This window comes from Hoplias malabaricus, chromosome 9 (genome assembly GCF_029633855.1).
Source record: "Hoplias malabaricus isolate fHopMal1 chromosome 9, fHopMal1.hap1, whole genome shotgun sequence".
In the NCBI taxonomy this organism is placed as follows: Eukaryota; Metazoa; Chordata; class Actinopteri; order Characiformes; family Erythrinidae; genus Hoplias; species Hoplias malabaricus.
In genome coordinates this window covers 21,453,788-21,466,196 of record NC_089808.1, presented here as the reverse complement: position 1 = coordinate 21,466,196, position 12,409 = coordinate 21,453,788, and the positions used below count along the sequence as shown (strand labels likewise).

The following is a 12,409-nucleotide window of genomic DNA, read 5'->3' as shown; positions in this document are numbered from 1 at the left end:
AAGTAGGAAAACGTGTGCAGGCTTTTGCTGTTCCAATAAACCTGCGCTGCCCGTTGCTGGAAACAAAGCTAAGCCCCTAAAACCCAGCTGCCTTTGGAAACCACACGGATGACCTTGAGGCCGTTTCACAAACACATGCGCCTTCACACACAGTGGACATATTTGAACTAGAGAAACCACTTTCTGTGCAGTGCTCTTATCCATGCTCATAAATATGCATGAGCAGGTGGACTTGGGACTTCCCGCCGCTATTCTAAGGAAGGAACGCATTTTCCACTGCAATTACTGCTGAAAAAAACATGCAAAGTCTTGGACAAAGGTTCAAAAAGTTGTCTGGGTCCAGAGGAAGTAAGTCGTTTGGATATAATGAAGCCCAATGGTTTTCTTGCCAGCTTGCACAAGCTTAAGCGCTTGACTGGAATGACCAATGACAGGCATGCTGGTACTGTAAGCAGCATTTAAAGGTCCCCCATCCTACACTGTTTGCTTTTCTTTCCTCCTGAAGTCCACTTATGACATTTGTGGGAGTATGTACCAAAAATACCCTCAGTTGTTTCTTACATGAACATCAGGGTCAATGAAACCCTGTTTACAACTTCAACATGAAGAGGAAAGGTTAAACTGCTTTGTTTTTATTTTTTATTTTATTTTATTTTATTTTATTTTTTTTTGTGACATAATCAAAAATTGTGGATTCAAAACAGGTTGCTTTTGCAGATTAGTTTATGTGTATGGACTGTATGGGCTGGGGAATTTACTACAATGCTCATATACTTTATCACACTCTTATTTCAAAATGTTTTAAAACAATCCTGTTGGTAAATGGACTTACTTGTGGATTAGGATTAAACTATACACATACTGATTAAGATTAAAATTCAAACATATATTGGTACTAGACTTAAAACAGTCACCGGTTTCACTGTAAACCATGATAAAATTCCTGGCAGTTTTTAGTAATATTTAAATGTTAATTACCACAGTTACCACGATTTTCAAGTTACAGCATCAACCAAAATTGCTCTGCACATAACGTAGGTTTGTTTTGTGTCAAGGAAAACGTGGCACAGTGACAGAGCCACAGTGTGGTGGCCAATCTCACCTCCCCATCCTGATTTCACTCCACAAGTACTCTCAAAACCAGGGGACATGAAATCAGGACCAGGAGGTGAGATTGGGCACCACTCCGGAGCTCCTGAACACTGAGGTGTAAACTAAGGATCTGTAAATGATGCTGATCCTCCTGTTAACACACATGTGGCTGTAGAAATGTGCTGGTTTTGTCACTTCTTTTCATTTTTAACAACAAACAAAATGTCTCAGGCAAAAAAGAATGCATTCAAGCTAGAATTACAAACCCAATCCACCTTAAATGGGGCAGTGTTCCATTCCAGCTTAAATGATGCTATTATATACCAGTGCTTTTTTCCCCCACTTTAAATTGTGAAGATGTTCTGAGATTCATTCTACCTTAAACAGAGCTTGGTATCAAACCAAACATCCACCTTAAATGGTTTAATGTCACATTCAAATGCATTCTCCTTTGCGCTCTACTAGCTGTTTGAAATAAACATGCCGCTTAAAAAGGAACCACAGTTTTATCTATGCAGTAAATATTTCCAGAAAAACAATATTGAGGGTTATAAATGTATTTGTTTTTGTGGTAATAAAACAAAACTGAAGATTTACTGATCATTTGGGTTTACTTTTGTTTAATTTTTATTTAAATAAGTACATATTGGTGCTAATTACTTCAGTTTGTGGATCAGTACTTTTGGAAAGTGTTCAATAAATTTTAAAGATACACCAACAATACTGATAACAGTGAAAATTTTGGCCACTACAATCGTGATGTTAAATTGTCATACTGCGTTTGATAAAGTGCTTGAAAAAAAAAATTGGCAAGCACAAATTATAATGCACCAAAACCCTCTGTGTGAAAAAAATGGACCCAGTTAAACCAACATAACCCTCTGGTCCTATAACATTCACCATTCATGATTAATTTAAGAGCACTTTAAAACTGTAATCAGAAATTACGTAATTATAATTTACTATAATCTAGATATTTCTGTTCTAATTCATGTATAATCATAATTAATTTCCCTGATGCAAAACTGACAATCATATCAGTAAGATACTGTTTAGATAGATAACTAGCGGAAAAGACTATTCCCTCACAGCTGTTGAAATGAGTTTGCCCTTTTTATACACTACATTTCTGTGTTCCTTAATGAGGCCTGTGGATGGTTTTGTTTCTACTCACCCCTTCTGCTGGATAGGCCTCCCAACCAAGGTCTCCCAGAGCAGACATAGAGTCCAATAACGTAACTAAAGACAGAAACAGAGGGAGAAAGAAATGTGACATTTTATTAGTAAAACCAGACTGTTATTTTGGCCATTTGAATTTACAATTGTTTTTGGCTAGTGGTAAATTACAGCTCAGTGGAAGATAATCAGAACAGCAGTCTCCTGGACGTTAGTCAAGCCTCGCGGTCTAAATCATTCCCAGAAGCCCCCAATTCATCACCCCAGGGGAAAGCACGCTGCTGGTGACCCCTCAGTAGAGAAACGGGGGTTTGTAAGGCAGAGCTATCAATAACAGACCCATGACAAGCGGCATGTGAAAACAAATCCTGCACACACTTTGCACTTCAACAGCCGAAAGTAATAAGGTTTACTCAGTGTTATTATTGCTGCAGGTCATGGAAGGATACTACTAGTGGAAAGCTTTGCTTGAGTCTAAAGCTTGAGAAGCATGTTCTAAGATTTACATGGGTACACAACCAGTTCGTATATAAATGCTCCTGCAAACCAACAAAGTTTTAATAGCTAAGGCACTCCCAGATATTTGACATGCGGAATCCATATTGAGGCCCACTCCCTCTTCCCTGTCCTGAGCCTCTGGATTGTGTTTTCCCAGTCTGCGCTGTATTCCAGGGTAATTAAGGTCTTAGCATTGCCAGACATTAATTTTTAATTAGGGCTCATCTGCAGATGTTGCCTTTTCACACTACAGGGCAGGCTCAAACTGCAGCCGAGTCATGCACGCAGTCACATCCACTCTGGCTTTCACTGAAATGAGATGGAGAAGGGATCCAAAAAAAATCCTGATCTGATTTTCAAATGGCTTAGAAAGGGAAAACTGTGCTGTGCAGGAAATTGAGGCAATGTTATTAAGGGGAAATCAACCCGTGTTCAGGTTTGTACACATGCAATTACTGGCTGTGGATTTAGTCACAAGCCAAATGAGCATTTCTGTTTAATCACATTATAGACATAGGCTGTTCTTCATTATATATACGTGTGTGTTCTTATGCTCATGTTCTCCCTTTACATCATCTTCCACTGCCAAATTTACATGCCAATATTCAATTTAGAAGAATTCCTAATGAATGCATTTACATTACATTCCTGTCACATTGTCTTACACATCAACTCTGACATACTATCAGCGAGGTTAAAAAATCATTATAAAGTAACGTTAGTAACAGTGCAATCTTCAGGTTAACACCTAAGCCCACACATTTATCCTCACAGTCATGTCAGTGCTATGTTGTTATAAAACATTTTGTCTGCATTTTCAAAAAAGTCTTCTTCAGCATGAACAGCATTTCCGAAAAAATCCACATCTACACGAGAACACAAAAAAACTCTAAAACACATTTCTATTCTCTTTTTTTACTGTCTGTTTGAATTTCTCTTCATTTTCTCACTCTTTATTCTATGTCTCTCTCTGTGCCCTAATAGTAAATATCCTTCCTTGAACCTTCAACAGAACTAGGGTTGGGTGTTATAACGGTAATACCCTATAAAGCGGTATTTACAAATGTGGACGATATCTCAAAATGAGGGGTGGTATATATGACATGTGTGTGGTGTGTCAAATTTCTGTTCATTGTCTTTAAGTACACAGAAGTAAAGTTTACGTAAAGTTCATTTATGTGCATTTAAGAGCGCCACAGGAAGGGGGCGTTGTGGGAGTTTAACGACTGGTAATGTCTCACTCTGAAAACAGGTGGAGAAAACACAAGCCCAGTAGTCCACCGCAGTTGTGCATTTAGCACTGAGTTTGGGTTAAAGAAGAGAGAAATGAACCTGAAACAGGCACTCGTGAGTATATATGTCAGTTTTGAATCTCAGTTCACTGGAAAATAATCTGCTGTTGTGTGCTAAACCACAAGTGTCTGTTAACTGGCCAGCTATGCTTCTAAACAGTGTAGAGCCTTATTTTGAGCCTTATTTATCTTATTTTGCTTATTTTCAAATCTTCTAATCCCCCAGCACCAGTCGCTGAAATTTGCTCTCTCAGAAACAGGTTTTTATTGTCAACATGTGTGTCTGTATGCACTGGGTGTGCTGAGCTGAACTGCACAGCGCCAAAAACCCTTCACTCAACCCACACTCAGATATGAGGTTCATGTAGCCCGTCAGTGCACTACCAACCCACTTTATACCCCCACAGTATACAGTGGTAATATTGTGAGACAGTATGAGGGTATGAACATGTGGATACCACACATTTCTAAACAGAACACCATAGAACCTGCTGCAGACAATCTCCTCAGTCTCTCTCTCTTTCTCTCTATCTCACAGAAACACACACACACACACACACACACACATGTGATTCTGAACATGCTCTGCTAATGTAAACTGTGCAGCTCACAGTGTGACAGCAGCATTTTTCCAAAAGCTAAGTTTTGCCCACAGACACAAACACACCAGTTGTGTCCACACAAGCTGTGGACAGGAATAAGGATCGTAAGGTATTGGCCCTCTCTGTCTGGTATGTGATAAGTGAATGACATCAAAATCGGGCCTGATATCGATATAGGATTGGAACGAACCCATCTCTAGTTAAAATACGCAGATTGTTTCTTGAATCCGCTTTGAATGACAAGGACACGATGGTTTGTGACTTACCATCGAGAACAAAATATAGATAACAAAGTTTAAATAGCCATACAGTAATTTTGTCTGAATGTCTATGCCTTAATGTCCCTAACTGTGTTATTAACCAACAACAAAATTAACAAAAACTATATGCCATTCATTGTCTCTTTAAAGGCACTCTAATTGGGTATCAGTTGCTAACAATACGCTACAGTATCCAATCCTGCTCAGTGTTTCCAAGACTGCACTGATATTTCCAGCACACTTTATCACTCTATGGTTTCAGAGACATGTGGGAACCCTATTTGGGCAGACAAAAACATTTAGAGTCAATATTGTAAGAAATCAACTGAGAGAAATTGCTGAGCTCAGATGAGCTTCACTTAAATCACTTCAGTGTAGCATGCAGGTCACATTACAGCTTCTAATGCTTAATTGATTTTGTTGCATTGTTTAGTGTTTTACTGTAATGTCAGGACAGGTCAATACAGGAAACAAATACTGTGTAGACTTTACAACAGGTGAAAATGGGGAGCGTGAGAGAGAGAGAGAGAGAGAGAGAGAGAGAGAGAGAGAGAGAGAGAGAGAGAGAGAGAGAGATACCCCGTGATAAAGTGTGCACGTGTGGTTGATTTATAAAGTCAGTGGTGTGTTTGTTAAAGATTAATGGAGAGTGATTCGTAAATAGCTTCCCACATGCCGACTGCAATTCTTCAGCCAGAAAGAGCTGTATTCACCCATCCTGTCTATTCAGTGCACTGTGAAAAGACAGTAACAATCAGAGAGGCAGCATTCCAGTCTTCAGAGCAGCTACGGAGCTGGCATGCGCTTGTCAGATCTTACAATGATGGGTCAAAAATTGTCAACTACATACACAGTGCTTCATTTGTGGGTATTAGTGATCTCCGCCACTGAAAAAAACAACAACAAAAAAAAAAAACTCTCCCTGTGCTTAGAAAACACTTTACAGGCCAGAGATGCTTCAAAGTGAGGCTTTAAGAAAGCTACACTCAAGTCACAAGGCACAGAGAATCGAACCCAAGTCTAATCACTGGGATGCAAATCTGAGTCACGAGTCACTGTGAACAGAATCGGAGTCTAATCACTGGGATGCTTCTCCAAGTGAAGCCACAAGTCTCTGGGAATCAAATCTGAGTCTAATGACTGGAATGAAAATCCAAATCAAGTCGTGAGACACTAGGAGACAAATCTGTTTCTAATCACAAAGATGCTCCTGAAAGTCAAGTCACAAGACACTGGCAATCAAATCTGAAGCTAATCCCTGGAATGCAAATCTGAGTCAAGCCACAAGTCACTGGGAATTGAATCTGAGTCTAATCACTGGAATGCAAATCCGAGTCAAGCAACGAGTCACTGGGAATCAAATCTAAGTCTAATCACTGGAATGCAACTCAGAGTCAAGTCACGAGTCACTGAGAATCAAATCTGAGTCCAATGACTGGAATGCAAATCCACATCTGAATCTGAATCTGAATCTAATCACTGGGATACTACTGTGACTCAAGGCCTAAGTCACTAAGATGTGAATCCTAGCAGAGACACAAGTGATGAGTCTGAGTTTTGAGGCCTCAGTTTAGAATTGGCCAGTTCCTTTCAAAGAAACCGCCATTTGCTGCTTGATTTCTATATAAGCCCTAAGCTCTGAATTCCAAGTTGAGTCAAGACTCATAAGATCGGAAGCCTGAATCATCCCAGAATCAATTTACTGACTCACAAAATTCAACATGGTCTTCAGATCCATTACGCCCAAGTCTGAAATTGAAGTTGTATTATTTCTAAACACATTTCTATAACGCTCACAACACAGCCTTACACAGAGTACAAGCCACTTATAGGGAACAAGTTCATTACTAGCTTTGCCTCCAGACATTCAATATGCGGACTTGTTTTTCATCTAATTGGAGTGAATTTGGCCCATAGATAGACAGGGGTTTGTCCTAATACACTTCCATTATGTTAACAGCCTGAAACTCATGACACTGAGTTCCAGGAACATTCTTACAATGAGCTATTGATTAGACTCAGGGCAAATAAACTTTGAGAGAAAGGAAATTTCTGCATGAACTGCAGATCTTCATTTGAGTCATAATTAAGGGCGTAACAATTTCTGTACTGTATTGAGTTACTAAATGCTGCGTATTGAATTTCAAACGGTATTTCCAGTACACCCTTCTGTTGCTTCCCATAAAGTGTTTTTCATCAATAAATAGTAGTTTAGTACATGTTTGCATGACTTATTTTTTCTTTGTTGTTACTACTAGAGGCAGCAGGGTGCCACATAGCCTTAGGGTCCTGTGGTTGTGGATTCAATCTCTGACTTTGGTCACTGTGAGGAGCTGTGTGGGTGTGTTCTCCACATATCTGTGCGGGTTTCCTCTGAAAGTCCAAAAGTGTCCATAGGTGTGACCTGTAATAACTGAGTCTATTCCTGCCTGGTGCCCAGTCATTACAGGTAGCATTTGGACCCACTCTCTCTTCAAAAACGAGATATTATACAAGCTTTTCGTGTGGATTTCTACATACAACAATAGTGAGAGTGAAATTAAATCTAACATCCAGTCAAGTGACAGCTTTTGCTACTTCTGTCAGTTAACGCACAAGTAACAGAAGCTGCCCCTCTGGATTAGCTGTTTATTTTCTGCTTAGTGTAGGATGTAAAAGACCTAGGTGTTGTTTTCCATTCCGACAAAATGAAAACTGTCATTTTTGATGGTCACAAACAATATATAAGATGTAAAATAATGTGAAAAACTAGCTTTCTACAGCCCTGCCATTGCTTCACTGAAACTATAGTGGTTTGTACGTCAGTAAGAACCAAAATATTTGCAAATAGTGATTTCACAATCTGAATACTGTTACCTAGAATAGTTAACCAAGTTCGTCGGTACTGTTGCACAATTCAAAATCACAATGGACAATAATGAAAAATGAAAACCTTCTTAAATTCCACACCTCACCCCAACTCACCTCTCACTGCTGAATGGATAAAAACCACTTTCCCAAAGTCCTAAACTTGGCCTAAGGTAAAACATTACACTCCCTTCTGTGTCATTTCCAAATAACGAAAATAAAGAGGGACTTGTTGCCCGAGGTTTTTCAGCTGAGGAGAAAGTGAGGGGATCAATGCATGGAGAACACCTTTATTCCTTTATGAACTAGGCTCGTTTTAGACAGGGAGATTGACTGCTGATTTGCTAAATTTAATAATGTGCTGGGGTGCCACAGTGGCGCAGCAGGTAGTGTCGCAGTCACACAGCTCCAGTGACCTGAAGGTTGTGGGCTTGAGTCCCGCTCTGGGTGACTGTCTGTGAGGAGTTTGATGTGTTCTCCCTGTGTCTGCGTGGATTTTCTCTGGGAGCTTTGGTTCCCTCCCACGGTCCAAATGTAGTGCAGTATTCGAAACAGGGTGTGGTTTTAAGTTTATTGTCTATGTATTATTTTTTGTTACATATTAATGCAACCTGGAGAAGCAAAACCAGAAACATTTCCAGAAATGAACAATACATTTGTTGTTATTGTTACATTGTTAGGTGGGTTGGTTACTCAAAAGTGCCCATGGATGTGAGTATGTGAGTGAATGTGTGAGTGTGTGTCGCTCTGGGGACCTACTCCAGGGTGTGTTCCGCCTTGAGCCCAGTGATTCCAGGACACACTGCGACCCTGAACTGGATAAGTGATTACAGGCAACGAATGAATGAATGAATGAATGAATGAATATGAATATTATTATTATAAGGAACTGAATTCAGGAGGGTAGTGAACAAGTTTGGACACTATTTCACATGGGTCTTTATCAACAGCACAGTGAATTATGGGTATCTGCTATCTACTAATGTACACAGGTTGTACACTACATTCTGCGGTGCATTGTGGGATAGTTTGAATGCACTGAAAACTGACCACTATGTTTTTGAACACTACTACAAAATGGTGGAACCTTAAAATAGTGGGGCCTATATTGTGAACAGGAAGCAGTTATAGACACAGCAATGAAAAATGGAGGGAAATCTCAACAGAAAAGATCCAGATCCAAAAGTAATCCAGACACTAACACAATGAATGAATGAATTGATTAATGATTGCCTCTGTAATACAGATACAACAGAAAGCTGCGGTATGCACACAAGCTCTCTAACCCAAAGTTTCTCACAGAATTATTATATACTTTGGTGCTGAGGTGTAGGCCAGGCTAGACAATATACACAACAGGGACAAAAGTTTTAGAACACCTTTTCATCCAACATTTCCTCTAATATAAAGGGGATACATTCATTACCAGGGCTGAGATGAAGTGGTATCTATGATCCATAACTAATCATCCAACGTCAGTACCTAACCTCATTAATAACTAAAATCCCAACTATACCCTTGATTTTAGAAGAAATGCTGGGTGATTAGGTGTCCACAAACCTTTGATCATACACATTTTAGCAAGGCATATCACAGGAATCTATCAAAGTGACAATGTATTAACTCTTCAGGTGAAACCCATTTTTTATTTTTATCCCTACCCCTTGTTTTCAACTGTTAACCTGACCCTTGTAAATGAGTAACAATTTGTAGCGGTTAAAATCTTCCCCTAAAAAAGAGGATGTGTCTTCCCTCAGGAGCCTGACCCTCATCAGAACATGAATAAAATAAAATAAGAGCAGTGTTTCAGTGGTTCTCTGTTGGCATTCTGCAGTGATATCAGAGAAGTGCTCCTGGCATTTAACATAATTAAATTTAAGGTGGCAACAATTAAAGGCATTCAAAAATGTTCCACAATCATATATTACCACCCACTCCTAATTCTAAGTGACATGAAGTTGAATCCAGCTCTTTATTAGGCATTTTCTTTGTTTGAAACTTCCAGTTCACTCTCATATTTTGCAGTAACCACAGTCACTAGCATGTAATTGCTTCACCATTTCTGATGGAACTGAGATAATACATTTAATGTGGTCCGAGACATTGACAAAATATCAGCTATATTTTATGCTTGGTATGAAGCAATGGCACATCATGCACTGAAACTACATTAAACTACGATAATACAAAGGTTATCATAGATTTTAATGGAGAAAATGCTGATATATGTGGCTTTTTTTGTTTGCCACTGAATAGCCCTTGGCTTGAAGTGTGCCCTTGAAAATCTCCATTTCAAGGTGTATATAGCTCTCCGCCTTGGCCCTACCACTCTTTCCCAACAAGGATTGAGACCACCTACCCCAAGGCAAAACAGAGGGCTAAGGGGTGAAATGGGATTCACCTCGTGTGTGTATCACGCAGCTCTACATAGAGTAAAGCTAATACTCCACACATTACAGTGTGTTAGTGGATGAGACATGATCTGTGAACTCTGAATCAAAGGAAAGGCAACAGATAGCAGTCATCCTGGTGGAGGACATTCACAAACAGAATAACTCTGCTTTTGTGTCTCCCAGTGTCTGAAAATGTTGAATCGATAATGAATCCATCTCCACTGTCTTGCCAAGTGTCAGTTCTCTCTGTCCTTTCATCACAAATCCACTCTTTCTTCTTTCTATCCTTTTATTCCTGTGTGTTGTGCCTAAAGCATGTGTGGGAAATGTTCCCAGGGGAAGAAATGAAGAAATATCCAATCATCTCCTCTCTTTCTCTCTCCTTCTTCTGTTTCACTCTGCTTCTCCCTTTCCTCATGTGTCACTATACTCTCTCTCTCTCTCTCTCTCTCACTCATAGATGTCTACCCATTCTCTTTCAGCCTCTTTCTCCTTTTTTACGTTGCACTGTACTTGCCTATTTCCCCATGTCTCTTTATTCCCTCTTCTCTCACACAACTTTCTGTTTAACTCTGCCTTTTCCCATGTGTTCCTCCTCTCTCTCTCTCTCTTCTGTGTAACATTGCTTTCCCCTTCCCCATGTGGCACTCCATTCTCTCGTTCTCTGTTTCATTCTGCCATCCCCTTTCCCCAGATGTCTACTAACTCTCCGGCTCTCTCATATTCTTATTCGCTCCCTCTCACACTCCCTACCCCGCCATTCCCCCACACCCCCATCCCTCTCTGTCCCTGAGGAGCATGCTGAATCCTCATCCAGTGTAACTCTAACTGTGTTGCTGTGCACTCCATATCTCTGTGCTAAAAGACCTGTCCCCATTACTCCCTCATCGCCCGGCTCCTGTTCTACATTATCTAATAAAGGCTTCAGCAAACCCCATCAGCAGCTCAGAACTCAATGCAAAGTCAATCAGACCCAGCCAACACGTTACAACAAAGGATCTGTCTCCTTCCAGCTTGCCCTGACTGGATTGGCAGTTATGATGACTATAGCTGCTCCATTAGTGTCAGGAGAGTTAGAGGCGTGTTTCACCCAAAAAAGACTTGCTGTTTTAAATTTGGGTACTAAATTGTCTGCAGGGACTGGGGGTTTTGGATCAGGCAATCAGTAGAGCCAATCCATCAGGAAGGCACTGTAAAATGTCTCATGAGCAAAGATTTTAATCAATATTCGACAATTTGAATATTTGGGAATGTTGAGTAAATTAGGACAATCTTTTATAAACAAGTGACTTTTCTTTACAAATTAACATTACTCATGATCATATGCTAGCCTTTACAGAGGCTGTAGTCTGTCAGAAACCTGTTGTAGTGCAGTAAACATAATGATAATCCATCTCTATCTTCTCACCTTGACAGGGAAATAGAAAACATTTTTTTTTTCGGGCTTCGTTCTCGCCTTGACCCAGAGCATGTCTTAAGACTGTAGTGGTTATTTTTAGTTTTAAAGCCATAGTTCACAACTGTAATCAAAAATCACTTTTTATAAAATTCTGAAGATGTTTTCTCACCATTTGCTAGCTCTCCAGTGTTTGCATGCTCAAACCATGTTTACTGTGTTTACAAAGCCCAAGTGTCTAATATGTTTACAAAGTCCTGTGTCTGTAAATGAGTAAAAACAAACTGTTTTGGGGTGGTGTGCTAGTCTTTCTTTCTCTCTCTCTCTCTCTCTCTCTCTCTCTGCTCATGTCAGAGGATTGCTCTCTTCCGGCTCCATATGTGGGTAATATTGACTTATTTTTGCTGTTTCAGATCACTTAAGGTGGAAATGTATCCAAACTCAGGAGATGGCTAACTGCATTACTGAAAGTAATAAAAAACTAAACAACTCCAATTGCAAATTAGTTAAACATTGAATAAAAAATTTACAGACAGGTGACTTCATCACATACAAAGTTTTCCCCCTCAAAACACTTTAAAAATGCAGAGCTTAGAACTGCGTTTCCCCACAATTGTAGACAATCACTTTAATGTACTGTGCCATTTCAAATTATAAACAGTAAAAAACAAAGCAAAAAGAAGCTAGAAAAGAAGAGAACATTTTAGAAAAAACATAAATGTAACCTGAAATAACACACACTCAAATTGTCATCATGAGCAAACCGCTTCAAAAAAATACTAGGTATTAGTTATTAGTCATTATTGGTATCAATATATGTAAAGTAAATCTGGGGCTGATACTGAACATTAAG

The 12,409-nt window shown here is 39.6% G+C and overlaps 1 protein-coding gene across 2 annotated transcripts in view; it reads right to left on the bottom strand.

Moving 5' to 3' along the window:
* epha4b (eph receptor A4b) overlaps positions 1-12,409 on the bottom strand; it is a 163,954-nt gene that overhangs the window by 135,581 nt on the left and 15,964 nt on the right. For both annotated transcript variants that reach the window (XM_066680323.1, XM_066680322.1), the window contains exon 2: positions 2,267-2,331. In XM_066680323.1, the coding sequence (XP_066536420.1) occupies positions 2,267-2,314 (48 nt within the window). In that variant the 5' untranslated portion in view covers positions 2,315-2,331. The remainder of the gene's footprint in view (positions 1-2,266; positions 2,332-12,409) is intronic.